General features: G+C 44.2%; 1 protein-coding gene across 1 annotated transcript; it reads left to right on the top strand.

The window, feature by feature from the left end:
• Window positions 1-15,935: 15,935 nt before the first annotated feature.
• Window positions 15,936-19,528, top strand: LOC308286052 (chymotrypsin B-like; the record flags this gene model as incomplete). Its single annotated transcript, XM_080727014.1, has 3 exons — window positions 15,936-16,061; window positions 17,574-17,704; window positions 19,367-19,528. Exons 1-3 carry the CDS (start codon window positions 15,959-15,961, stop codon window positions 19,526-19,528), a joined length of 396 nt encoding a protein of 131 aa, XP_080583140.1. The 5' UTR covers window positions 15,936-15,958.
• Between the last annotated feature and the right edge of the window lie 6,695 nt (window positions 19,529-26,223).

Here is a 26,223-nt window from a genome sequence, read left to right on the forward strand (position 1 = left end):
CATAGTAGTAGTCTTTCAAGAACAGACTAACTGAGCTCCAGTTAAGTGAAAAGGACCTTTTCTTTGACGATGCTGGCCAGATTGCTGACATAGAAACATAGGTTTTTCAAAAAACCTTAAAAGGATTCAAAAGACACTTATAGAACCGGGTCAAAATTCAAATTTTCAAAAATAGCAGATCTACAAGCTCGCAGCGCGGCACTCGGTGCCGCGCTGTGAGCTTCTATATCTGCTATTTTTCAATAGTTAAAGCATAAAATAATTATACACAATAATGTGTACCCGTTAATACATCTTGATCACTTGCACTCAGACATGATTTGTGTGAGTTTCACAAACCGGATCTGATTAAATAAACCCCAAAATATAGTAATCATGACAGACTAGCTGGCAATACAATGAATAAGCACATCAAAAGTGCTGATCAATATTTTAGGAAGCTGATTTTATAACTTAAGATAGCAGAGGAATAATGGGCGATCATAATTCGGCCAACCAACCAACACATCAGGGGTCTGTGTTAGGCATGAGTTTAAATTATATAACTAGTAGTCCGACTCCATATACAGTACACACACACGCACGTGCGCGCTCGCAAGCACGCACACACACACACACACACACACACACACACACACACACACACACACACACACACACACACACACACACACACACACACACACACACACACAAATGCATTTGTGTGAGAATCAATGCGGGGAAAAATAGAAAAAAAGTCATTTTGGGGGTGAACTATATTCCTTTAAATGCACCCTTAACCATTTAAAAGTCAATATCATAATTGTAGTTCATTTTGTATTTTTTCATTTTTAAACATGGTATCTTTTCATCTGGTTTTAATGAGAAAGATAGGCCTACAGTACTATGTGACGCTTCAGTTATTTAAAAACCTGTGGCTTAAACCACCAGCCGATACAGGAACCACATGATACAAACTGTCAACTGAACCTGTTGACAGGAAGCTTGATAAAAAAAAATTAACATTCTTTTTGAGGGCATATTTATATAAACTAGAAAATATTGTTCCTTCGAAACAATTGTGGGCTTGCTTCAAGCCAAAAAACAATGGCTATAAAAGTATAAAATGTCAAGATCGCAGGCAGTGCTCTCTTTGACGTTACTGATGCAATCGGACGCTGCATGCATGATTTGAGGCATTTTGTTCCAAAAATGTGTTATGCAAAAGTTGACCCGCTGATGGCGCTATAACAGGCCAATGTGAGAAGGGTGGCATCTGTTCCTTGACCTAGTGGGAATATGCTTGCAAAATCCCACGCACATCGCAGGCTGTGTTCATGATTTGAGGTGTTTTTGGCCACTTTATCGCTGCTTGCAGCTATATTTATTATTATTGTTAATATTATTAAAATAAATTGTGCACTTCATAGGCATGTTAGATAAAGGTCCTTAGATTGTGTGTAGATCAGATAGATCTTTAGATATCGGTCCAAAGTTCATGTAAAAAAGTTTCTGTGCACGTGACGTGGAAAATCTAAGGGCGGAGCTTACTTAACAAAGACACAGATGTCTTCCGCTTGAGTCAAGGCACGTGTGTAAGCAACTTGCATGTCTTCAAACGAAACGAGGCATGACTTATTCCTGTTTAAAGTTTGAAGTTTGAAACGCTTCGTATAGCGCCCCCCTTTGGCCAATTGGAATAAGATTGGTTTCAGTGATATTTGGACTAACCCTCTACATCTTTGCCAAATGCCATGAACGTGTTACTTTGCATGTATGATTTAGAGGCAGAAGAATAATTTGCATAAAACCGCAATATTCATTGAATTATTAAAAAATAATGATTTAACGTATAAACTTCTCACCACATAGCCTGTGTAGATATAGGTTCAAATTTCATGTGAAAAAAGTTTCGTGCACATAACGCAAAAATCCCAGGAGGAGATAGATTTTTACTATTTTTCATATAATTCAAAATGGTGGGAGAACTAAAGGTCAGAGGTCAAAAATCAGAGCGTAAAAGTTGTTCGGCATGAGGAGACGCATAAGTCTATACAGGTTTACTGTCAATATTCCAGGATGACCTCCCACTTGGGTAATGACGCCCCCTGGCGATCATTCAGAGAAACTACTTCAGCTCCCGTACTAACGTAGGTAGGAAGGGCCTGTCACTCAAACCGGAGTGACCCGCCTCCAGGCTATATAAGCCCCCGGAGGCGGAAGTAACATCCTCTTAATACCACTCTCTGCCACATTCAGATAAGTTGAAACTCAGCCTTGTATTATTATTCTTCGCGCATTAGCCTAAAGCGGTGGCATTAGGAGTCGCCCACTGGCGAGTGTTGAATTAACCCGTACTTAAGAATACTTATTCTTGTTCCGTCCTAAATCGACGGTTATTTCCTTTTATAACAAAGGATTATTACTGCTTGTTCAGGCCTCCGCCGAAGCAAGCGTGGCATAGCATTAGCCGTTAGCTTGTTAGCTCGTCTGCTATTGTTAACGTTAGCTACACTGCTTACCGCTTGTTCAGGCCCTGCCCGAATCAAGCGTGGCCTAGCCTTAGCCGTTAGCTTGTTAGCTCGTCTGCTTCTGGTTAACTCTATCTACAGTGCTTCGCCATGGATCCTCTGGCCTTCCTGCCGAGGCAATGTCCAGGCTGTCCAGGACTCATCGACGGACAGGATCTTCACCATCTCTGTGTCGGCTGCATGGGCGTTGCACACGCCTTCTCTGCACTGAGTCCTCAGGGGAGAGCAGGACCTTTCTGTGACTGCTGCGTGGCCTACGACCACGATGTACTGATACACCGGTTCTTCCTAGCCAGGGCAGGCCTCGGGGCCTGCGCTCCACCAGGTGGGTCCACTGCTCTCAACCCCACAGCCCAGTCTTTCCTTCCCCAGGCGGCCCGCACCGTTGGTCAAGGTGCGGCGCTGCCTTCCGGAGATCCGCTTGACAACCAGCGCGCCATTCCAAGTCAAGATGGCGCCGTGCTACATGAGACACCGCCTGCCGCGCAACCGACCGCAGCTAGCTCCACTGTCACTGGAGCTGGCGGGTCTGGTGAAGTCGCCGCTAAGAAGGCGACCAAGAAGGCTAACACCCAGACGAAATCTCCGGTAGCCTTTTCCCCTTCGGGCGCGGTGCCCAAAAAGAAACGCTTGGATGTGACCGTCGGGGACGTCCCCCTCGACGTGAGCATCACCAAAACAGTCCAGACCTTCAGGCGAGAGTCGGACCTGAGCTCCGGTCAGAGCGAGGGTTCTGGTTCTGAATACTCTGGATACACGGCCGAGGAGGAGGAGGACTCCGTCGAGGACGAGGGTTCTCGACTCACGGTCACTGTGAAAGGTAATGCCCCTGCGGATCCAGCACGTCAACTGGACGCCGCAGGGAGCTCCCAGGCCTCCTCAGGCACCACTGCCCCTCCACCCGCCAGTCAAGCGAGTGAAGCGGGAGCAGAGGACGTCGATTCTGCAGCAGAAATGCTGGATCATCTCACAGTCTACATGAGAGCTCTGGCCAGAGTTGGAGAGGAGTTGCCACCTCCTCTCCCCTCTGAAGAGGCCGAGGATGATGATGAAATGCCCGGGCAGGAGCCTTCGGTTCCCGCCCCGTATGTCCTCTCCAGGCTGCCGCTGGTGAAAGGTTTCACCAAGGCCCTCCATTCCTCATGGAAGACACATAAAGACCCCAGGAAGCTGCCTTTTTCTGTGCTGGATTTGGTGGGCGGTGCGGAGGCAGGCATGTCCACCTGCCCTAACCTGGACCACCTGTTGGCACAATCTTTTCTGAGTTCTGTCAGACCCCAGTACAAAGATGTAGGCACGGCTAAGAACGGGCCGTTTGTTGGCCCCGTCGGCACCAACCCGCCGGGGTTCACTGTCCTGGAGGACAAGCTGCAGTCGGACAGGGCTCGTAACGCCTACCGGTCCGCTGCTCTGGCCGCTAAGGACCTAAATCTGATCCAGCTCTTGCTCGCTTCCACCAAGGACCTGGTCAAAGGTCTGCCCACGGGGGAGCACACAGCTGAACTGAACACTCTATTTGACATCATGCTGAAGGTCAATTGGCATGCGGTTAAGTGGATGGGCAGGTCCATGGACTACAACCTCCAGTCTGAGAGAGCCCGCTGGCTCGACTATGTCGACCTCGAGCCTAAGAGGGATGTGGGCGAGAAGCCTCTAGGTCCTCGCGGGGAGATGTACAAGTCTCTCATAAACATGGAGAACAGTCCCACCACCCTCATGGGTGGGGGCTTGGAGCTGCTGCAGGGTAGAGTTACCTTCTTCAAGGCGGCTAAGGACATCGTCGAGTCCACCACAGTGCCACAGGATGAACCGCAGCAAGCTAGGAGGACGTCCCGCTCCTCCCGCGCCAAGGAAAGGGGCCGCTCTGCTTCTTTTAAGAAGCACTCGTCTTCCTCCAGGGGAGCCTCTGCAGCCAGGGCGCCTGACAGGCCCCGCAGCAAGGCTGTGGTTCCCGAGCGCGCTCAGCCGCGCCGCCCGTCCAAGGATGGCAGGCAGCAGTCTTCATACCGCGGTGGCCGCGGTAGGGGACAGCGCAAATGACACTCTGAAGAGGGGAATTGTGCTGGGGCGGGGGTCCGAGGTGTCTCTCGGTCCCCCTCCCCCCAAACGAGGGCGTTTTTCGGTACCCCGTGTCGGGGAAATGAAAATGTTAATTTTGATGCCTCCTGTGTCGGCAATAAACATGTTGAAAGAACAAAGTCTGTCTCTGTCCAACTCTCTCGCACTAGCACAGACGACCCCATCGTGCATGCCTCCTGTAGTAATGATGAAGTCCTGTCAGGACTCGATAATCAATCACAGGTTTTATCAGAAACCAGTAATGTTAATGTCAAACAATTATGTGGTTCCTCAAGCGCGCGAGTGGGATATCCCTCGCGTCGACAATATGAATCCTTTATGCATGCCTCCTGTAAGAATGATGGAGTCCCGTCAGGACTCTTTAATCAGTCAGAGGTTTTATCAACAACCAGTAATGTTAACGTCAAACAATTATATGGTTCCTCATGCGCGCGAGTGGATTTTCCCTCGCGTGAGCGATGCTATGAATTTAACCTTGAGTCAGAAATTCTGTCGGCCTACTATGAGCCCGGGTCAAGGGACAAGCATAAAGGCCTTAGAGCAGGTGTTAAACGTAAAAGTTCCTCTCCTGTCAGGGGAGAATGCTTTAGTTGTGGGCGAGTCTGTTTATCAGTCGAATCGCTTTGCTCTTCCTGTCGCTCTATCGAGCCAAAACCGAACGCTTCCGGTTTCACCGGATACGGATTCGCTAGCTCCCCGCTTCCGGTCCGGCCGCAAAAGAGCTCCGCTAGTCAAGCGGTACAATCGGAAGGTGTTCCCACCTTGCGGCCTATTGAACCCCTGCGCTCCGCATCCGGGTGTTCCGGATACGGATACGCAGGTTCCCCACTTCCGGTCCCGCCGCAAAATAGCTCCGCTAGTCAAGCGGTACAACCAGAAGGTGTTTCCGCCATGCGGCCTATTGAACCCTTGCGCTCCGCATCCGGTCGTTCCGGATACGGATACGCAGGTTCCCCACTTCCGGTCCGGCCGCCAAAAAGCTCCGCCGTCACGGAAGCACAGTGGTGGGGTTTCTCTCGCTCAAAACACGCTAGCACGCTGTGCGCGCCAGTGGAAGTTATGCAACCCGAGCCATTGGGTATTTCGAACGATAACCAGGGGTTACAGGTTACAGTTCGCAGACATACCCCCGCTTTCGAGCAGGGTTATTCATACCAGAGCACGTGGTTTAAAAGCAAGTCTTTTGAGAGAAGAGATCAGCTCATTGCTAAGCAAGGGTGCTATAGTGGAGCTGGACAGGACCCAATCCCGCATGGGATTTTGGAGCCGTTATTTCCTGGTGCCCAAAAAGGGGGGGGGGCTACGTCCCATCCTGGACCTAAAGGCACTAAACGTGTACCTGAAGAAGTACGTTTTCAGGATGCTAACAGTACCCACCATGTTACGGTCGGTCAGGCAAGGGGATTTCCACTGTTCAGTGGATCTGAAGGATGCTTATCAGCACGTACAGATTTATCCCCCACACAGGAAATTCCTTCGGTTCGCCTTCGAGGGTCGCCTGTACGAGTATACAGTACTCCCTTTCGGTCTGTCACTGAGCCCGAGGGTTTTCGTGAAAGTGACCGAAGCAGCCATCGCCCCGCTGAGACGGCAGGGCGTCAGGTTGGCGACGTACATCGACGATTGGATGATTTCAGCGAGCTCCGCCCACGAAGTGGCGCGTCACACACAAGTGGTTTTGGCTCACCTGAAGGCCTTAGGTTTCATAGTCAACCACGGCAAGAGCATGCTGACTCCAGCAAGTCGTCTTACATTCATTGGGGTCCTTCTGGACTCATCCGACATGTCGGCCCGTCTCTCAGAGGAGAGGGTGGACAGGTTTCGGGAATGTCTCGACTCCTTTCAAGTGGACCAGGAGGTCACTTACAGGAGTTGCATGGTACTGACGGGAATGATGGCTTCCGCAGTACATCTGTTGCGTTTGGGCAGGTTTCATATGAGACCTTTTCAAAGATGGATGTTATCACTCGGGATCCCGCCCTCCTTGAAGTACAAGAAGGTTACGGTTTCCCCTTCCTGCGCGATCGCCCTGTCTCCGTGGCTGGTGGAGGGGTTCCTCACCAGCGGAGTCTCGATTGGCGAGGTGGTTTCCCACAAGTCGATCACGACAGACGCCAGTCTCAGTGGATGGGGAGCCACTTTCGAGGGGCGCACAGCGCAGGGGCTTTGGCCTCTGGAGATGAGGGGTCGTCACATCAACTATTTGGAGTTGATGGCTATACTCCTGGCGCTCAAGCATTTCGAGCCTTGGATTTTGCATTGTCACGTCCTGGTCAGGACAGACAATACGACGGCCATGTTTTATGTCAACAAACAGGGGGGCCTGTCGTCGTTGCCACTGGACCGTCTGGCTCGAGAATTGACGGTTTGGTGCTTGTCGCGCCTCAAGTCGATCAGGGCCTCACACGTCCCAGGTCTCCTCAACAGCGGAGCAGATCTCCTGTCCAGGGGAGGTCCTCGCTACGAGGATTGGTCTCTCCACCCCAGGGTGGTGAGCCAGATTTTTCGCAAGTTTGGTCAGCCAGTGGCGGACCTGTTTGCGTCAGCGGAGAATACGAAGTGTCCGTTGTTCTTCGCGGTGAAGGGCAGTCCTCCCTTGGGGTTGGACGCCTTAGCGCACACGTGGCCGAGAGGTCTACTGTACGCGTTTCCCCCCTTCGACTTAATCCGACCCACTCTGGAGAGAGTCAGGAGGTTCGGTCTGGAGATGCTCCTGGTGGCTCCCTACAAGGGCACGTGGAGATCGGCGATCGCCCCTCTCCTTTGCGAACCGGGTTGGCAGCTGCCTCAGTGCAGGGACCTGTTGAGTCAGGCCAGGGGGGAGATCTTCCACCAAGGCCTGCAGGTCCTAGACCTGTGGGTTTGGCACGTGAAAGGTTAAACCTGCTGGCAGCCGGTTTTTCTTCTGAAGTGGTTGATACCATTCAGAGTGCTAAGGCGCCCTCTACGAGGGCGTCTTATGATGGAAGGTGGAATGCCTTTGAGGACTGGTGCGAGTCGCGTGTTCCACCTGTGGTGGCTCATGTGGCGTCAGCCCAGGAAATTCTGGAATTTATGCAGAACCGCTTGAGAAGTGGTCTAGCATTTTCTACCCTTAGGGGGTATTTGGCGGCTATTAATGCCTGTCACCTGGGGGTGGCGGGCAAGGCACCTTCTAAAGTCCCGGAGGTCATCAAGTTCATGCAAGGAGTTGAACGTTTGAGGCCGGTGACTAGGTCTTTGTTCCCAGTTTGGGATCTGCAGGTGGTTCTAGGGGGCCTATGTCGGGCTCCCTTTGAGCCGCTTGTAGGGATGCCTTTGAAACTTTTGAGTTTCAAGACGGCTCTTTTGCTGGCTTTGGCCACGGCTAAAAGAGTTGGTGACCTGCAAGCTCTCTCGGTGTCTGCGGAGTGCATGCAGTTTATGAACAATGATCTCAAGGTGTTGCTCAAGCCTCATCTTAAGTTTGTTCCTAAGAACATGGTGGTTCCTAAGGAGCCTGTTGTTCTTCTGGCTTTTCATCCTCCTCCGTTTGTCTCGGCGGAGGATGAGCGGCTGAATTGCCTTTGTCCTGTCAGGGCATTGAAGGCCTACTGTGACAGGACTGCTGGTTCTAGAGCTTCTTCTCAGCTCTTTGTAGAAATGGGCAATGTTCTTGTCAGAAAGCCGGTGTCTAGACCCACTCTTTCGAGGTGGATTGTGGATGCTATTAGGCTGGCTTACTCTAGTGCGGGTGTGGAAGTGCCGGCGGCACTTAAAGCCCATAGCACTAGAGGTGTGGCTACTTCGTGGGCACTGGCAAAGGGAGTCTCCGTTCAGGAGATTTGTGTTTCGGCGAATTGGTCTTCGCCTTCTACCTTTGCAGCCTACTATCACCTGGATATCGAATCCTCTTCGCTAGCGCATTCGGTTCTGGGTGCAGTTGCCTCCTCTAAGTCATAGAGGAGTCGGATCTTCCCCTCCCACAGGTGGGCATGTAGCCACCTGGGGTATTTTGGGGGGGACCCTGTGTTTTCCTTATATAGTGTGTCTTACTTATAAGGCGGACTTGTCCTTTTCATTTAGTTGAATGAGGCGGACTTCGGTCTGTCAGGGTCTCTCCTTATTTTCTCATGCCTTCACACCCAGGTCCGGTGGGCCTGGGACCTTCTGGGTGATGGGTCACGCCCGTTTGGGATGTGCTCACCCGTATGAGGGGTGTGTGGGGGTATGAGAGTAGGTTGTGGCTTAGAGGGGAGTTTAAGAATCCCAAGTGGGAGGTCATCCTGGAATATTGACAGTAAACGGTAGGTTCCGTACGGAACCATTGTTTACTTAGATATGGAAGGATGACCTCCCACGTAATGCCCCTCTGTTTCACTGAATGTGGCAGAGAGTGGTATTAAGAGGATGTTACTTCCGCCTCCGGGGGCTTATATAGCCTGGAGGCGGGTCACTCCGGTTTGAGTGACAGGCCCTTCCTACCTACGTTAGTACGGGAGCTGAAGTAGTTTCTCTGAATGATCGCCAGGGGGCGTCATTACCCAAGTGGGAGGTCATCCTTCCATATCTAAGTAAACAATGGTTCCGTACGGAACCTACCGTTTCATGGCTGTACCTCAAACAGAGCATGAGCTATACCTGTTCAAAGTTTGCACTTTCGAAGGCTTCCTACAGCGCCACCATTTGGCCGATTGCTGTAAAAAGTAATAGCAGAGTAAGCTGAACACATTGATGTTTTTATTTTCATTTTTCAAGTGTGTGGGAGTAGAAAGGTGCTAAAGTTTTGAGGAGAACTTGATATAGTATGACTGATATAGTATGACAATATCTAAAGTGTGCTCTCCTTTCAGGCGAGCCCACAATAATAACAATATCTAAAGTGTGCTCGCAATGAGTAGCCTCAGCCACTTAAATATTTCAAAACATGTAAAATAATGCAAGAGTTGCCCTACTGCAATGTGCACAAGAACTATGGCACTGATGAGCGATTTGCCAGATTTGCCACACAAACGCACGCACGCGCACCCACACACGTGCACACGCACACACACACACACACACACACACACACACACACACACACACACACACACACACACACACACACACACACACACACACACACACACACACACACACACACACACACACACACACACACACTTCTCATAGCAACACCCACAAACAATATAGCCTCGCAAGTGTGGATGAGATCTTACTAAACCACTCCTTGAAGAATACATAATGAGATATACAGAGTTACTTGTATAAGACAGCAAGTGTTGTTCTGTGAATGTCCAGTTAGAACTCAGTATCATATCAGTGTATGTGTTCTGACAGCACATCATATCAGTGTGTATGTCTGTGTGTCCAGACAGCTACAGATATGAAGAAAATAACCCTGGTGTTTATACTGATCTGGAGCTCAGGTATGTTTCTGTTTTAATGATATTCATTGATTGAGGTGAAAGACAGACAGCTGAAGAACCATGCTTGAAGTTAAATAGGTGTGTGTTACATTTGCTTTGACTGTGTGTGGCTATATGTTTAACAATATTTGTGTAGGGGCCGGGGCTCTATAATAAGTAGAACCTGAACATAATAATTATATTAGTCTGTGCTTGAGGTTTGTGTGTTGTAATGCACTGTTTGGTCATAGTCCTGACATCTAATCCCCTCCACACTCAGACTATTAAGTAATTAAGTAATTAAGGGGATTTAGGGATAATTAGAAGTAACATGACAACTATAGGGTTATCAAATATGCCAAATATATATTCCCAAGAAATAATAAGGTACAACAACAAAAATATACAATCTCATAGGCTTTATGTATTATTATTATTATTATTATTTTATTATTATTATTATTTTTTGCATGTTATATTAACCATTTGCACCAACATTTTGGGGAAGGCCAAAAACAGCAAGCTCACGTTGCGATGTCTGCTTGTAGATCAGCTATTTAGAGATTTGGTGTAGATTTGGTGTAAAAAACGGTCCACGTACAGACACAACTCAGGTCCAGTTTACCAAGTCATAGAGGGGTTTAATTGCTTAACAACCTGTATTGATTGATTCCCCAAAAAATAAGGAAAAAGTTTGTCCCTTATCAATCCAATAAGGGACACATCTTTTAGTTTCCAAATGAGGGACAATCCCTATTTCAAGGGACATACTTTTGGGAACCCTAACAACGACAATAATTGTCATAACTAAGGTCCCAACTATTAAGTACTGTATCTATTTCATAATCTGGCTATTCATTTGAACCGGATCAATTCCTATACGTCCGTGCGTATAATCCTTATCGCCTCCTCGCTTATGGAAATGTAGAAGAAATATGACGACATCGATTGTCATCATTTAGGTCCAACATTGTGGTCAAGTCCATTTAAGTTGTATTGCTCCATGTTTTTCAACAGGCACACACCCAGCATCAGTAGTCTATGTACATTCCCCTGAAGAAGTGACTGCTGTCCACAATGGAACCACAGGAAGAGGTGGGTAGAGTATAACCAACAGCTGTACTCAAGTATTTGATGATTTAGGTATACGAGTTGACATTGAATTTATTTATACAATTTATTGTTAAAATAATGTCTGAAATATAAACATATAAATGCTTGCCTAATGGAAATAAACAATATAAAATAGTGCACTTACAAATTCAAATATGGCCTGAAAACCATAAATAAAACAACAAACAATATCTTATTTTCACTTCATGTGACTCTGTATGACAATATAATGCACCTCGTGCTGTTTACATTTCTGACTAATAAAGTATTCAGCATTCAAAGGTTGAATCGTATATTAAAAATGCCTAGTCGTTCGACAGTGGACATCAAAAACGTAATATTCAGACTTGCAAGTCCGCCAACTCGCCGAGCCACACCAAACTTGGCACCAACACTGGTCAGGGGCCTGCCATCAGAAAAGCCACACCAGGGGCCACATGCAGGCACTCGAAAGCAGCCTGAAAATGTAGTTGATTTAAAACAGCAGTATTGAAACGTTTTACCTTGCATGTGTGGCTGTGGTGTGTGTGTGTGTGTGTGTGTGTGTGTGTGTGTGTGTGTGTGTGTGTGTGTGTGTGTGTGTGTGTGTGTGTGTGTGTGTGTGTGTGTGTGTGTGTGTGTGTTTGTGTGCGTGCGTGTGTGCGTGTTCTTCAGCCTGTGGTGTTCCTGCCATCAAACCAGTGGTCAGTGGATGTCCCAGTGATGGACTAGGTATCGTCAACGGTGAGGAGGCTGTACCTCACTCCTGGCCCTGGCAGGTCTCCCTGAAGGTACATCCCTCACACTGTTGTTATCTACACTGCCTTGCTTTTGAGAAATGTCACAGCGTGTCTCTGTGTATGTACACGTTGTTGCAGTCTATGGGTTGGTTCCCTTGACACATCACTGTGACATCACAGGTGATATCACAGGTGACATAAGCTATGTAAAAGTTCATATATGGGTATACCTAAGACCCCTTTTAATGCCCATATATGAAGATCCCTGATGTCATCGACATATATCACTGGCCAGATGGCCAAGACATGGCCCATATCTGTGTGGCTGGTTCAGATAGGGATCTCCATGTATGGGCATAAAATATATTGGTACCCCCTTATGCCCATACAGTATATGGAGATCCCCAGGCATCAAACCCAGGCCCTAACTCGCAATGGCCCTGCTTGGCTTTACTGATTAACATATGGGTTATGCCCATATATGGAGATCCCTGTCCCTGTCATCAATATTAAGGACATATCTGGGAATGCCCATATTTGGTAATGCCCATATATGGGCATGTTTTGACATAACATTGTTGACTATCATGCAGGGGTCTCCACATATGGGTAACTGGTCCGATATACATCACTGGCCACATGGCCTCAGGGCATGTCGCCCTGTAGTATACACATGCGTGTGCGTTTGTGCGTGGGTGCGTGGGTGCGTGCGTGCGTGCATGCATGTGTGTATAAATAGATGAATGAACACTAATGAGGGGAAGCTATGTTGAGCCATTTCAGCTGAATAACTGAGACACTATAAGTTCGATAAATCCTGTGTTGAAAACTACTAATGAAACCTTAATGTGAATTTAGACCTGGGGCTGTTGGGGCAAACATTTCTGTGGTGGATCACTGATCAACAAGAACTGGGTTGTGACTGCTGCCCACTGTGGGGTCAGGTACAGTAGACATACAGTATATACATACATACGGTCCACACGTTTGTCACAGTTTCTATTATAGGGGCTTATAAAAAGGCTCACCAAATCTCTTTCTGTACTTTTGGAAACATAACATTCATTGTAACGATAATGTAAAGAAGTCAATGATGATTGAAGAGCATTCATTAATTAATTAATTAATTAATTAATTAATTAATTAATTAATTAATTCATTCATTCATTCATTCCATAGCATTCATGATTCTTCCAGTATCTGAGCCTTTTGTACTTTACTCTGTATGTCTTTTTAAGTTGAGCATCCCATGTTTTCTTCTTTTTTTTTTTTTCTTTCCAGTGCATGTAGCCGTGTAATCCTGGGCCAGCACAATCTAAGAAACAACCTCCAGAGGATGAACATTGGAAAGGTAGGCGTTTGTTTTATATGACACATGATACACTGTAGTATGGACATATAACATTAGGTTGTTATTTTGTATCTTTTGCATCTATCTTTTTGCATAATAAATCCTTAAAAGCAGGGGTCTTCAACGTTTTCAGGCCAGGGACCCCCAAACTGATGGGGAGATGGAGCAGGGACCCCTATCTCGTAGGGTGGGGGTGGGGCTACAACACATAGGACCTATTGTATATTTATGTATACAATTGTGTTTCATGTGCAAACATACCATGTTATTGTGCATTCAATACTATGCTATTAAAATAATAGATTCATATATTCATGCTTTTATTTTAAACTCGCATGTACAAGTGGCTGTACCACTGCAATTTACCAGTAAGGCTCCCTAATCGGGAGATAAGCGACCGTAGGTCACTTATCTCCACAAATAGGGCAAAAATGTGTTTTGCCAAAATCTTCCTGATCCATGTTGATGACATGAGTGTAGACATACTGTGTAGTGATTTTCGTGATTTTAGGGCGAAATCTGTAGGAGCAGTGTCCAAAAATGTGTTTTTAAAAATCGGCCTGGAGGTGGCGCTATATGGGACAGATTCATGTACCACTGCAATTTATAAACATACCTTATTAACTGAGAACCAACGTCAATACTATCAAATTATAAATCTATCACTAACATTGCACAATATCAAACATATAATTTTCCAAATGTCTGTCTGTCTGTCTGTCTGTCTGTCTGTCTGTCTGTCTGTCTGTCTGTCTGTCTGTCTGAGTGAGTGTCTGTCACAGCGTTTCTCCTCAGTGGCTGGAGCAATTGATCTGAAATCGCATCACCATTAGCATATGAACACACCTAACATAACTGTGAAGCCCGTTTGTCACTTTCACAAATCATATGCTGTATATTAGCATTTTCATGGTGTATCTATATCTATTCTGCATCTAGCTTGAGGCATATCTATTCTGCATCTAGCATGAGTTTAACCAGCTGTGTGTGTGTGTGTGTGTGTGTGTGTGTGTGTGTGTGTGTGTGTGTGTGTGTGTGTGTGTGTGTGTGTGTGTGCGCAGGCGGGCGGGCGGGGGTGGGGGGGGGGGTCTGTTGTCTGGCCCTGTTACAGATTTTGTCCAAAAATAATGCAGATCGGTACACAGTATCTCTGTAGCCATTAAACAAAACGGGTATTTCTTACATTGATGCTCCTACATATTATCATGCAAGCACCAGTTAAAGTTACTTTCCATCCCTCATATACTGTGTGCACAGTGCACATCCCATAACCCACACACTGCACATCATTTCAGAGCTCATATCTTTGAACGGGTAAGGACTAGTTCATGTAAGTTATTCAAAAGAGACAGAATCATGTTTTTTTAATATTTAATGGCAAATTATATTTTTTATTTTTATTTTTCCCTCTTTTTTCTCAAACAATTTCGGGGACCCCCTGCAGTACCCCCGCGGACCCCCTGATGAAGACCCCTGCTTAAAAGGATTCCCGGCTAATAAGCCTTATATTCCTTGATACATTATAATTGCCGTCTATAACTAATATTGAAACTTAAAAAATTAAATAAAATTAAATATACAAAAGAAAGGAAAAATAGTTACACAAGAGGGACAATGCCTGTCACAAGTTGATGATGTCATTTGTCCTTGTTTATTATTATTATATTTCTTTTGCATATGCATCCATAAACTCCATAGGATACCAGACATGGACAAATTACATCATCATGATCATCAACTTGCAACAGGCATTGTAATAAAAAAAATTGTCTTGGGCTACAGCCACACACAAATCATCAGTAACACAATACACAATAGAAATACATAACACAGGGGGGACACAACATTACACAAGTTCACAGTGATTAATCAATATTCTACCACTTTTTCGAGTCACGTGTTCAAATACTGGATTCTGATTGGCTAAATTCCGGAGGTTATGAGAGGACAACTGCCGCAAAGTTGTGTGAGGAGATCAATGCGCCTCAGTGTACATCCGGGGACTTCAGGAGGTAGTCGGAACACCTTTCCCCCAACCAACAAATGAAGGTCGCAGCGGTCCTATGTTTACTAACGTGCGTACTATCGTCGCCGATTTATTTGGATCCAATGCAATCCGCCAACTTTAAAGCCCCTTTTCTCTGAACCTATGCCTTTCTGGAAGCGAACAGCCTCTATTTACGGCCGGAACGGTGCTTTTAACTGACGTTAGCTTAGCTGTAAGCTAGACGCATGGATTAGTAAGGAGTTGGCGCCATCTGTTGGTGAGTAGAAGATGTTGTTTGTGGAACTATCTGCTGTCTCGCGGAAGTTTTATAGGCAATAATGATTGTAACTTAAGATCCTTGCAAGTTACAACTATGTGTTTTCTTTCATGTATACGGGAAAAAGTGGTAGAAAAGCTATTTACCACTCGGGGTCGGACATTATGCTCTCATAATGTCCTGAGTGAGGGTGTTATCGGACTCGGCTGCGCCTCGTCCGATAACACCCTCACTGCGGACATTATGAGAGCATAATGTCCTCTCACTCGGGGTAAATTGCTTACCTCTCAGTCAGTGCTGCTTCAGAGCCTCGTTCAACAATGTAGTGGACGCAGGTACTAATGATTTTTTTAAACCTGATGTGCTTCCACTTAGGTTCACTGTACCTTCTCCCTAAAGGTAGAAGTACAAACTTTCCATGTAACACATTAGCCAGGGATCCTTTTAACAGCTAAGATCATTTTGCCGGTAGGTCTTCAATCACCCCAACTTCAACAGCGAAACTCTTGACTATGACATCGCACTGATCAAGCTGCGAAGCCCTGCCCAGATGAACAAGCATGTGTCCCCTGTGTGTGTGGCTGAGACAAATGGCATCTTCGCTCCTGGCATGAAGTGTGTGGTCACTGGCTGGGGCCGAACTCGCAAACAATGTGAGTGAACGACAGGAAACACTTTTCATCCCTCAATCAGTTTGAAACGACAACAAAAGGTTTCAAGGTGATTTAAGGAAAATAAATAAAGTTATACCTATACTCCACATTTCTGGTTATCACCTTGAATTGTTCTGGCAAATATTAAATGCCTTCCCAAAAAGTAAGAGGTGTTTCTTTATTGTTACATCCTGTGTTCAAGTAATCCTCAGACATTATAGCAGAAATGCAACAATAAGTAAGACAGCCACTTAATATTTAACAAGACTTAAACAGCATGGCTTTGTGTGGCCAGTCTATGACAATATGACGACTATGACACATCTTTGACACATCTGGCTTACTATATCGATGACACGTATATGACATATGGGCAACTGGCGGCCCAGGGCCACATGCAGCCCCACCTTCACTTAATGCGGCCTGCAGGTTGATATCGGAATACTTATTGCTTTCAGCTGTTACAATTCCAAACATGCAAACATGACCCGCTTTAATTACTTCAGTTTATAGTTGAATGACTTGTAGTACTAACATGTTCTTCTTTTTTATGTCCAATGTATTTGTTTTTAAGTCCATAAATTTAACATATAACTAAATGCATAAATTAAATCAAAATGTTACATTTCAGGATTCCAATTAAAAAAACAACAGAAGATAATTCACGATTCCAATTCAAAAGTATAAAAAATAGAAGATCTACAAGCTCAAAACGTGTCGCAACGCTACTAGTTTTGAGCTTGTAGATCGGCTATTTTCTATAGATGATGAGAGATGAGATGATACTGTCGAGTTTTTGCTCGACAGTAACAATATGCAATGTGGCCCACTGGAGTGAGTGTGGAAATATAGTGGCCCTCTCTATCATCTATGTTACCCACCCTTGACCTACTATATCTACCAGTAAGACTCCCTAATCGGAAGATAAGTGTCCGTCAGGTCGCATGTATACACAAATTGGCCTGCAAGTGGCATTGTTACAGATACATGTTGCTGACATGAGTTGCGAGATAGTGTGTACCACTTTGTGTGATTTTTAGGCAAGATCTGTAGGAGCAGTGTCCATTAATGTTGTCAGCAAAAAGCAGCCTCATGGTGGTGCTAGAACAGGGGCATGTGAGAAAAGGCGGAGGGTTGTGTTTTGCCAGCCAAGGAGTGTGTGTGAAAAGTTTGGCATGGATAGGGGCAACGGTGCCGGAGATAAGAGTAGGGCCAAAAGTGTGACGTGACGTGATGGACAGACGGAGGGACTGACTGACGGACTGACTGACTGACAGACAGACAGCCGGTGGAGGTTTTCATAGTAACTGTGACCTGACGGTCGCAATGACATAGATAGGCTACATATCACCCATTTTGGGCAAAGTTTCGGCCCGATTCAACCGCCGTTCACTTCCTTAGCCTGCCTGGCTCTGAAAGAGTCTAGCGAGCCGATGACCTCACCCGTCCCCAAAATTGGGCAATCCGAGCCACGACATGAAGCCTGAGTATTCTTTTTATTTTATTTTCCAGGGAGTCCTGACAAGCTCCAGCAGGTTTGCATGCCCCTCGTCAGCTTCAAGGACTGCAACACCAGCTGGTACCCGGGACGGATCACTGCTCAGATGCTCTGTGCCGGAGGTGATGGAGCTGACACCTGCAATGTGAGTGTAAAGCGCATACCTCCACGTTTCAAATTTGAACGTTTCTTCGTAAAGTAAAGCCCTGTTTCACCATACAAGACTATCGCACAAAACTAGTGAAAATAGCAGACCTACAAGCGAGGCGTTGTGTGCTTGTGGATCGACTATTTTCACTAGTTTTAAACTAACGAACATCCACACTTTTCTTCAGAAAGGGGGAGACATGTGATATAACTACACATTGATGATTGATTGATTGATTGAAGACTTTATTAGAAGTTTGCATAGGAAAAGGTACAGTTTCATGACGGTACAGTTCACTGGTACAAGGTCTACTAAAAGGAGATCCATGAAAAGACTAAGCTTATTTCCACTGGAAACCATTGAAGTATCTCATATAACATTGAATGACAGACAAATAGAACACAGTACTATGCAGTAGATATGTAAAGAAAAACAAAAAAGATGGCATTTTGGGCTTCGGAAAGACGGTCTCACAACTTTTCCTTGCGTCTCCAGGCTCTCCACATGTTCATGTATCAATCATTCTAAACAAACAAAAGTAATCCAAGAACTCCTCAGGATAGAATCAATAGTCCAGGAAAGAATCTGACAGGAGCTAATCCACAAACCTCACATTTTGAAAGCTATTCCTGTGTAGTGTGTATATTATCCAGTGATTGTGGCATGCAGTTATATTCCACAAATATAGGCCTAGGCCTAGCAAAAATAAATCGCCCATGAATGCTAATCTATGGTCTGTCATAGTTTGACTTCATCACAAATAATTAGTATAAAAAATGATAATGGTCACAATGTTCAATAGCATTGTATTCTATAAAAAATGTTCAAAAATGGACAATCTACAAGCTCACAAGTAACGATTGAGTTGTGCAGCCTTATTTGATGTATAATGTAGTATATAGGGTTATAGTCCTTTAATGGCAATATGTACCTTTGATGATGTTTTAACATAGACTAATTTAATAAGACAACATAAACACATAAGAATTTAATATGTGTGGAAAAACTAATTGTTTTGTGATTGTGATCAGATTGATGCTTAAAGGGATATTTCACTTTCAAAAAAACTTTTGGTCATTTTATCACGTAATCAGGCTTTTATGAACACCCTGAACATATTTTAATTTGCCTGATTAAATATTTAGATTTAGATATTTGATGTAAATGTTGTCAGTCCTCCTCCTCCAGGAGGAGGGCCCCATACACACCCATTGTAACTTCAAACTCCATTTGGACCATGATAGATTCATTAAAAACACTGTTATTTTTCTGGTGACTCATACTACCATCCTAATATTATGTGAGTAGGCCGTGTTTTTTTTTTATAACCTTTTTTCATTTATGAGGAAAAAGGGAAAAAAAAAAGAAAACAAAAAAGCTAACTTCACAGTTAAATTTCCATAGGCCATATTCGCACAGCGGGCCATCCTGCCAGTGGGTTAAATGCCACCCCGATCTGTCAATGCAAAATCCAAACATGGCCGCACAGTGAATATGGACTATGGTTACTAATGTGTGGCATTGCCTTCATGAACATACCCAGGCTAAATTAATCTGGCGAGATAACTCAGCTTTCATGAAACTGATTCATGGCTGATCCAAGATAAATTAATCCAGGATAGTTGATTAAACCCCAAACACGACTGCTTGTGGTTTCAGGGTGACTCTGGTGGTCCCCTGGTGTGTAAGCAGAATGGAGCCTGGACCCTGGTTGGTGTGACCTCCTGGGGTCGTCAAGGCTGCCCTACCGACGTGCCTGGCGTTTACACCAACGTCCCTAACCTGCGCGCCTGGATGGACGAGATCATGGCTAAAAACTAAACTGTAAACATCTGTTATACTCTAGTTGGCATCAGCACAATCAATAATGCAGTCTGTGCAAATGTCTGGGCGTATTTTTCCTTGATGTGCAACTTGTTTGAAGGGATAGAGTAAATGCTTATTACTTATTGCTAATAAATCTTGGAATTGCAGGTGTGTACCAGTGGTCTCTCGGTCAATTAATGTTTTATTTGTATTTTATTTGTATTTTATTGGAGGCTCTAAAATCCTGTTGAGATTTAGGTGTGTTATGGTGTTGCCTGTGGCAGCCTTTTACAAGTCTGTGCCAGGAGCCCATCTTATAATCTGCCTGACGATCCAAAATCCTAATATCTCACTAGTGGTTAAGATGTTGGCTTTCCACACCGGAGACCCAGGTTTGATTCCTGGGCGTTAAAAGCACATGGTGCAAAAAACTTTGATCCCATGTAGTTTGATGTACTCTGAAGCTCAGCTGTCAGCCTGGCATGCATGCACAGCTCAACTTTCTTCACCCTGCACTATAAGTAACCTGTTCATCACGCACCACTTCATGCTTTACTCTCATGTTCAGTGCTGAGCAAGGGGATCCGATTCTCGGATACGCTTGTGTATTATCACACCTCCGCCCCCTCACTCTTGTGGTCAGCTATGCATACCGTGTGGTGCTTTTGTCTTTTTGCACCTTGCAGCTTTGTAGTTGAGCTCATCAGTTTCTAATTTTCTTGATTTCCTTTTCTCTTCTTTGACATGAAAGAGACACAAATAGGCCAAAAGTTTGTTTTACCAATTATCAAGACATACGGGCAGTTGACAGTTTGCCATGGTTACTCATTGAAGTTGAATCTCCATATATGGAGATAACCTACGCATCACACTAAGTCTGACCTCACCAGCCCATATTTGGGCATGAGCAACTTATGTCTCCATATATGGAGATATGATGACATCACACAGTCCTCAGCCGATGATGTGGCGTGATGTCATACAATACACAAACGAGCCCTACAGTATAAAGGGGCAATTCTTGCCAGGAAAGAAGCATTTCTTCGACTCAGACCTTATCGCCAGGGTTGGCTTTTAGCAGCTGTCGGTAGGACCATATATGGATTCTGTTAGTGTGGATCTCCTAACAGGGCATCATCTGGGATACAATCCCTTTTATGCCCATATATGGAGATCCCTAACAGAATCCCTTTCATGCCCATATATGGAGATCCCTAACAGAATCCCTTTTATGCCCATATATGGAGATCCCTAACAGCATCCCTTTTATGCCCATATATGGAGATCACTAACAGCTAACAGAATCCCTTTTATGCCCATATATGGAGATCCCTAACAGAATCCCTTTTATGCCCATATATGGAGATCCCTAACAGAATCCCTTTTATGCAGTTGGTTGCTAGGGTAAAACCATGGTTGCTAAGGTGGTTGCTAACGTACACTAACAGACCAGCAACAACAGACTGTTGCCACAGCAACGTACACAAAGGTTTGTGTACATATGTGGTGTGATGTCATACTGATGCGGAGATATGAGCAGGGCAAAGGTGTGACGTGTGACGTGTGACGGACGGACGGACGGCCGGTGGAGGTTTTCATAGTAAACTGCTCCCTGACGGTCGCAACTAAGTAACAAGGTGTGGAGTTTATGAACAAAGCAACTGTCTGTGCACGTTGCCAATGAACCACTCTGTATTGTATTGACTTTTGGAATCATTTAAAGGGATAGTTCAACCGATAAATACCTCTATCGATTAGTCTTGAATTCATGGATTTTTTTTCTTTTCTTTTGTCGCATTCGCCAATAATTTGATGACCAGCAGTGGTTCCCTTTTGGTGACACAAAGAGCCTGCTTTGTTCCCTATGGAGACAGAAAAATAGTCTCCTCAAACGTCTCCAAGGGGTGAGTAATCGATAGGGGGGGGGGGGTGAACAATCCCTTTAAGAGAAACATTGGACAATATACATTCATGTACACTACTGTATCATGGAATGGGTTACTTTCAGACCTTAAGAGTAAACAGCTCCTATGCTTCTTTAAACTCTTCAGAGACTTCCTTCCCTAGGGTGGTTGGTAGGAAGCAGAGTCTGGGACTAGATTTGGTCTAAATGGATTGAAATACCTATACCAATATAAAAAAAAGCTTAATCAGTAAGAGTTTGCTCCAGTGCCTCCCTTCTACATTGATTGAAATACCTTTTTTTTTTGTCAAGCCTGGTGTTTTATATTAATTTTTGTAATAGTTGTTGTACAGTTGTTAGGTATTAATAATGCTTTTGTATTTTGTTCTAAAGGTGCAAACTGCACGTATGATCAGAATAAAATAGACCTCTTTGTTCTTGACCATGCTGCATCCATGCATGGAATAAAGAGTAGTACTAAAGTCAATAAAGTAGTCAATAAAATACTATATCATATCATAAAAAAGAAAGGCTGCTGGGTCGCAAGACAATAAAGTACTATATCATATCAGTCTCTCTGTCAGTTTTGCAGACAGTCAGAACATACTTGATGTACATTCATTCTGAACACCCCAACTACACTCTAGACATAGAAACACATCCTGTGGTAAATTATGAAGAGGTGAGAGGAGGTCTCACAAATAAAGGCATACAGTATAAGACAGCATTGTTCAGTGACAATCCAGTTCAGACTAAAGTGGATTCCAGCACCATATCACATGTTTGTACCAACAGCTTGACACAAATATGAATCAAACAATGGTCTTCATTTTGGTCTGCAGCTCAGGTATGACTTTTAATTATCCTTGCATGTTATTGAATCATGGGTTAATGTAATGTTAAATGGTGCATTTATATAGTGCTACAACATGCTTTGCTGTTTGCGTGCATGTGTGCGTGCGTCGAGACAATGTAGACAAATCCCTCCTCAGCCATGGGTGGCAATAGCTGGATGGTTAGAGGGCCTGTCTGGGAAGCCAGAGGTCCTAGTTTCGAGTCCTGCACTGTGGGTTAATGGACTCTTGTCTTGTTTCACAGGGTTTATGCTGAAAACATGTTCCACAAAGGACTCCTGTGGAATTGGGGAATCAGTAGTGAAAGGAAAATGTGTTGGTAAGACTACCTGGAAAATTACCGTCCAAACTTTGTTAGTCTGATGAACACTTACTGCCAAGTGTACACAAGCTTGTCTTCACAACCTGTGACCACCTTTGGAAAAGCCCATGTAAAAAAAATATGGGTGTGCCCTTTGATTCTGGCATTGAAGTTTGACAAGCAGTTGAAAAGTATCAACGTGTTCCAGTACTATTTGGTTTAATTTATTTCTCCTCCTGACTTTTGTTTCCTTATTTTTGTCTGTGGCTTTGTGTAAATGTACAAGATGTGAATGAGTGTGAAGACTCTCCTGGTCTCTGTGGACACCATTCAGTCTGCATCAACACATACGGGAGCTATTATTGTCAATGTCAGACCGGGTTCAAGAACCTGAGAGGTCAAGAAGACAACTTTACCGCCATCACTGGACAGTGCCAAGGTGATTGTGTGTGTGTGTGTGTGTGTGTGTGTGTGTGTGTGTGTGTGTGTGTGTGTGTGTGTGTGTGTGTGTGTGTGTGTGTGTGTGTGTGCGTGCGTGCGTGCGTGCGTGCGTGCGTGCGTGCGTGTGTGTGCGTGTGCGTGTGGCAAATTTTGTACTTTCACTACAACTATTTGAAAACTTTAGTTACTAGTTGCAGGTATAAATTATTATAATATAAAACATACATTAACCAATTTAGCCCTATTTTATACCTCTATACCGTTAAAAGCTCACAACTCGTCGGTTGTGAGCTTGTAGAGCACATGTATATTGAATGATCTCTGTGTTATTTCTCTCTCTCTGGCAGACATTAATGAATGTGTAGAGGACAAGGAGAGATGTAGTCCCAATGCCTCCTGTACCAACCTGATTGGTAGCTACACTTGCACCAGTGAGTTCAACCAACAAAAACGTGGGCACATATCTCCACCAGGACGGGTGTCTCTATACGTTCCTAGTTGTGGCCATCTGTGGGTCTAAGAGAAATTGCTTTAATCTCTCCATTGTGGAGTCGCCCCCCTCAATGTTTCATTCAAAATTTGCAGTCAGTCGCATAAACATTTTGACATTTTCATATATATATATATATATATATATATATATATATATATATATATATATATATATATATATATATTTTTTTTTTTTTTTTTTTTTTTCTAAAACACAAACACTGGAAACCAATTAGGCCTATAATAGCCATTGGCTATACGTGATATTTAACTACTGTGTGATACATTATGAGTTCAGAGACCATAGATCACATTGTGTTTTCTTTTTTTTTTTTTTTTTTTTTTGACACAGATGCCCCTGTGAGCATGTGGGTGGAGGCCAGTGCACCAGCCAGTATGGCAGAGGGTAGCAGTGTGAACTTGACCTGCAACAGTGATGTGATGTGTTTGAATAATGCATTTTGGGTTGTCATTGCACTTGCAGGTATGTTATAATACAAAATGTGCTGGGTATGGAAGCTTCGGTATAGAGCTCTTCAGTGGTGTGAGCAGGTTGGTTGTATGTGAAAGAACACATATGCTCTGCTGGAAACCACAAAGTTTGCAGCAGTGAAATAAATGCAAAAGTAGCCTACAGAAAAGACAAAGATTTATATGATTGTATGAAATCTCATGAGCAAGATGAGCACTAAAGCGCCAAACTGTTTAATATATTGTGTGCAGTAACACTTTTTTACTTTTCTGTATCCATACGAGACCACAGTGTGGGAGCACTTGCATTATGTTTGGAGATTCAGCGTCTGATATAATAAAAATGTGTTGGACCAATATCTTAAGTGATGTTAGGCCTCCATGCTGCATGGGGACCGCACAGGGCTACCGGGCCCAGGCCCAAGGGCTCAGGGGGCCTCTAAGAAAGAGCATGCATGTGAAATAATTACTAACCTACATCTGGCTGACATCTTTGCACAAAGTGCTCAAAGTTTGTTGTGCGCCTCGCTGGACGCGAAGCTTAATTGGCCCACATCTGGCCTACATCTTTGCACAAACCGTTCAAAGATGTTGTACGCCCAGGGTCACATTGTCCAAGCTTCACAGAACGCTGAATTAAATTCACCCAAATAGCCCCGCTCACTTCACACTGCCAGTTAATCTATGATTTTTGAGAGGCATGCAAAAGGCCTCTCTAAAGTTTAAAATAGCATTGGAATGCCAACACCTCCTGGCACAGAATGCCAACACCAAATCAACTACTGTCTCATCTCAACAGCATTTTAGAGTTTTAAATCTAGTCTAGAGAGAGACAAACTGCAATCGTGATCGGAAGAAAATATTTATAGACCTTTGTATTCTTTATTCCACGTACAATCGTACATGCATGCATGGAATAAAGAGAAGGGGTTTTGCATTGCATAAATATGTGTGCATTGTATAAAAGTGATTTTATTATGCATAAACGTATAGAGTGCCTATACTAATACTCTATACTAATACTGTGCATGATTTTAATTCCTTTCTGGGCCATTGGTGTCGTGTTTGAGCCACTCTGGTCTTAACTACCACAACAGTTGCTGAGCAGCTGTTTATACTGCTACAACCAGTCATAACTTACACTTTGCTGCCATCTAGTGGAAACTGAAGTATAGTAACTCAACAGACCTCTGATCTTTCACAAAGTAAAATGGTGGAGGCAACACCAGATGTTGTCAGTGTCCTCAAAGCCATCCCCTGACAGGGATGTGAAGCTGCTTATAAAAGAAGAGATAAAGGAACCTTTATACACACCTTTATACTTTACAGTCCAGAGCACGTCAAGCAACTTTACTGGCCTGTTCGTTTATATTTAAAAAATAATACATAGGCTACACCTGAAGTTTTTCATAGCCTACCAAATTAATTTGACACACACACAGCTAAATCCAGATTAGTTTTTTCTTTACCATAATTGCTCAAAGTAAAGTAGGCCTGGATATCATTTGGAAAGAAAACGACCACCAGTTCCTCATGAACATCTCTTCCAACTTGTCAAACATGCGTTTTTAGTAAGCCTAGTTTAAATTCCACTGACAACACTGACTACTCTACAGTAAGCTATCAAACACAATGTAATCAATGCATAGGCAATAAACAGAAAATGAATGTTGAGGTCAGGATGTAAGTGATGACACAAAGAAATGAGCAGACAACATTGGAACTGGAACACTATAATAAATTAAGCTGATAAATGGCTACTCTCTCCTGACTGGCTGTGTCACCTACCTGAAAATGTATTTTCGATTTATTGAAGAGCTGGAGAAACGGAGAGACTCTTGTTATTGAAAATAAAATGATTAAATAATAATAATAATAAAAAACTATCAATGATTACTATCGGAATATTAATAGTGCTTAATATTAATTATTTTTTATTTTAACAGAAAAATATCACTTACTCTACCTTTAATAGAACGTATTGAGTCAACAAAAAATCTCTGTGAGTGTGTATGTATGTAGGTAATCCACGTATCTCGAGAACCGTTCGTCCCACGGGCACGCGCGTTCTCCATATGGGCATAAAATGAATGCCCCCATATGAGAACCGTTCGTCCCACGGGCACGCGCGTTCCGTCCCACGGGCACGCGCGTTCTCCATATATGGGCATAAAATGAATGCCCCCATATATGGGCATAAAATGGATAAAGGGACACAGACAGACAGATTCAGAGATCTCCGAGAACC

Source organism: Nannobrachium achirus (genome assembly GCF_963921795.1).
Source record: "Nannobrachium achirus genome assembly, chromosome: 5".
Taxonomy (NCBI): domain Eukaryota; kingdom Metazoa; phylum Chordata; class Actinopteri; order Myctophiformes; family Myctophidae; genus Nannobrachium; species Nannobrachium achirus.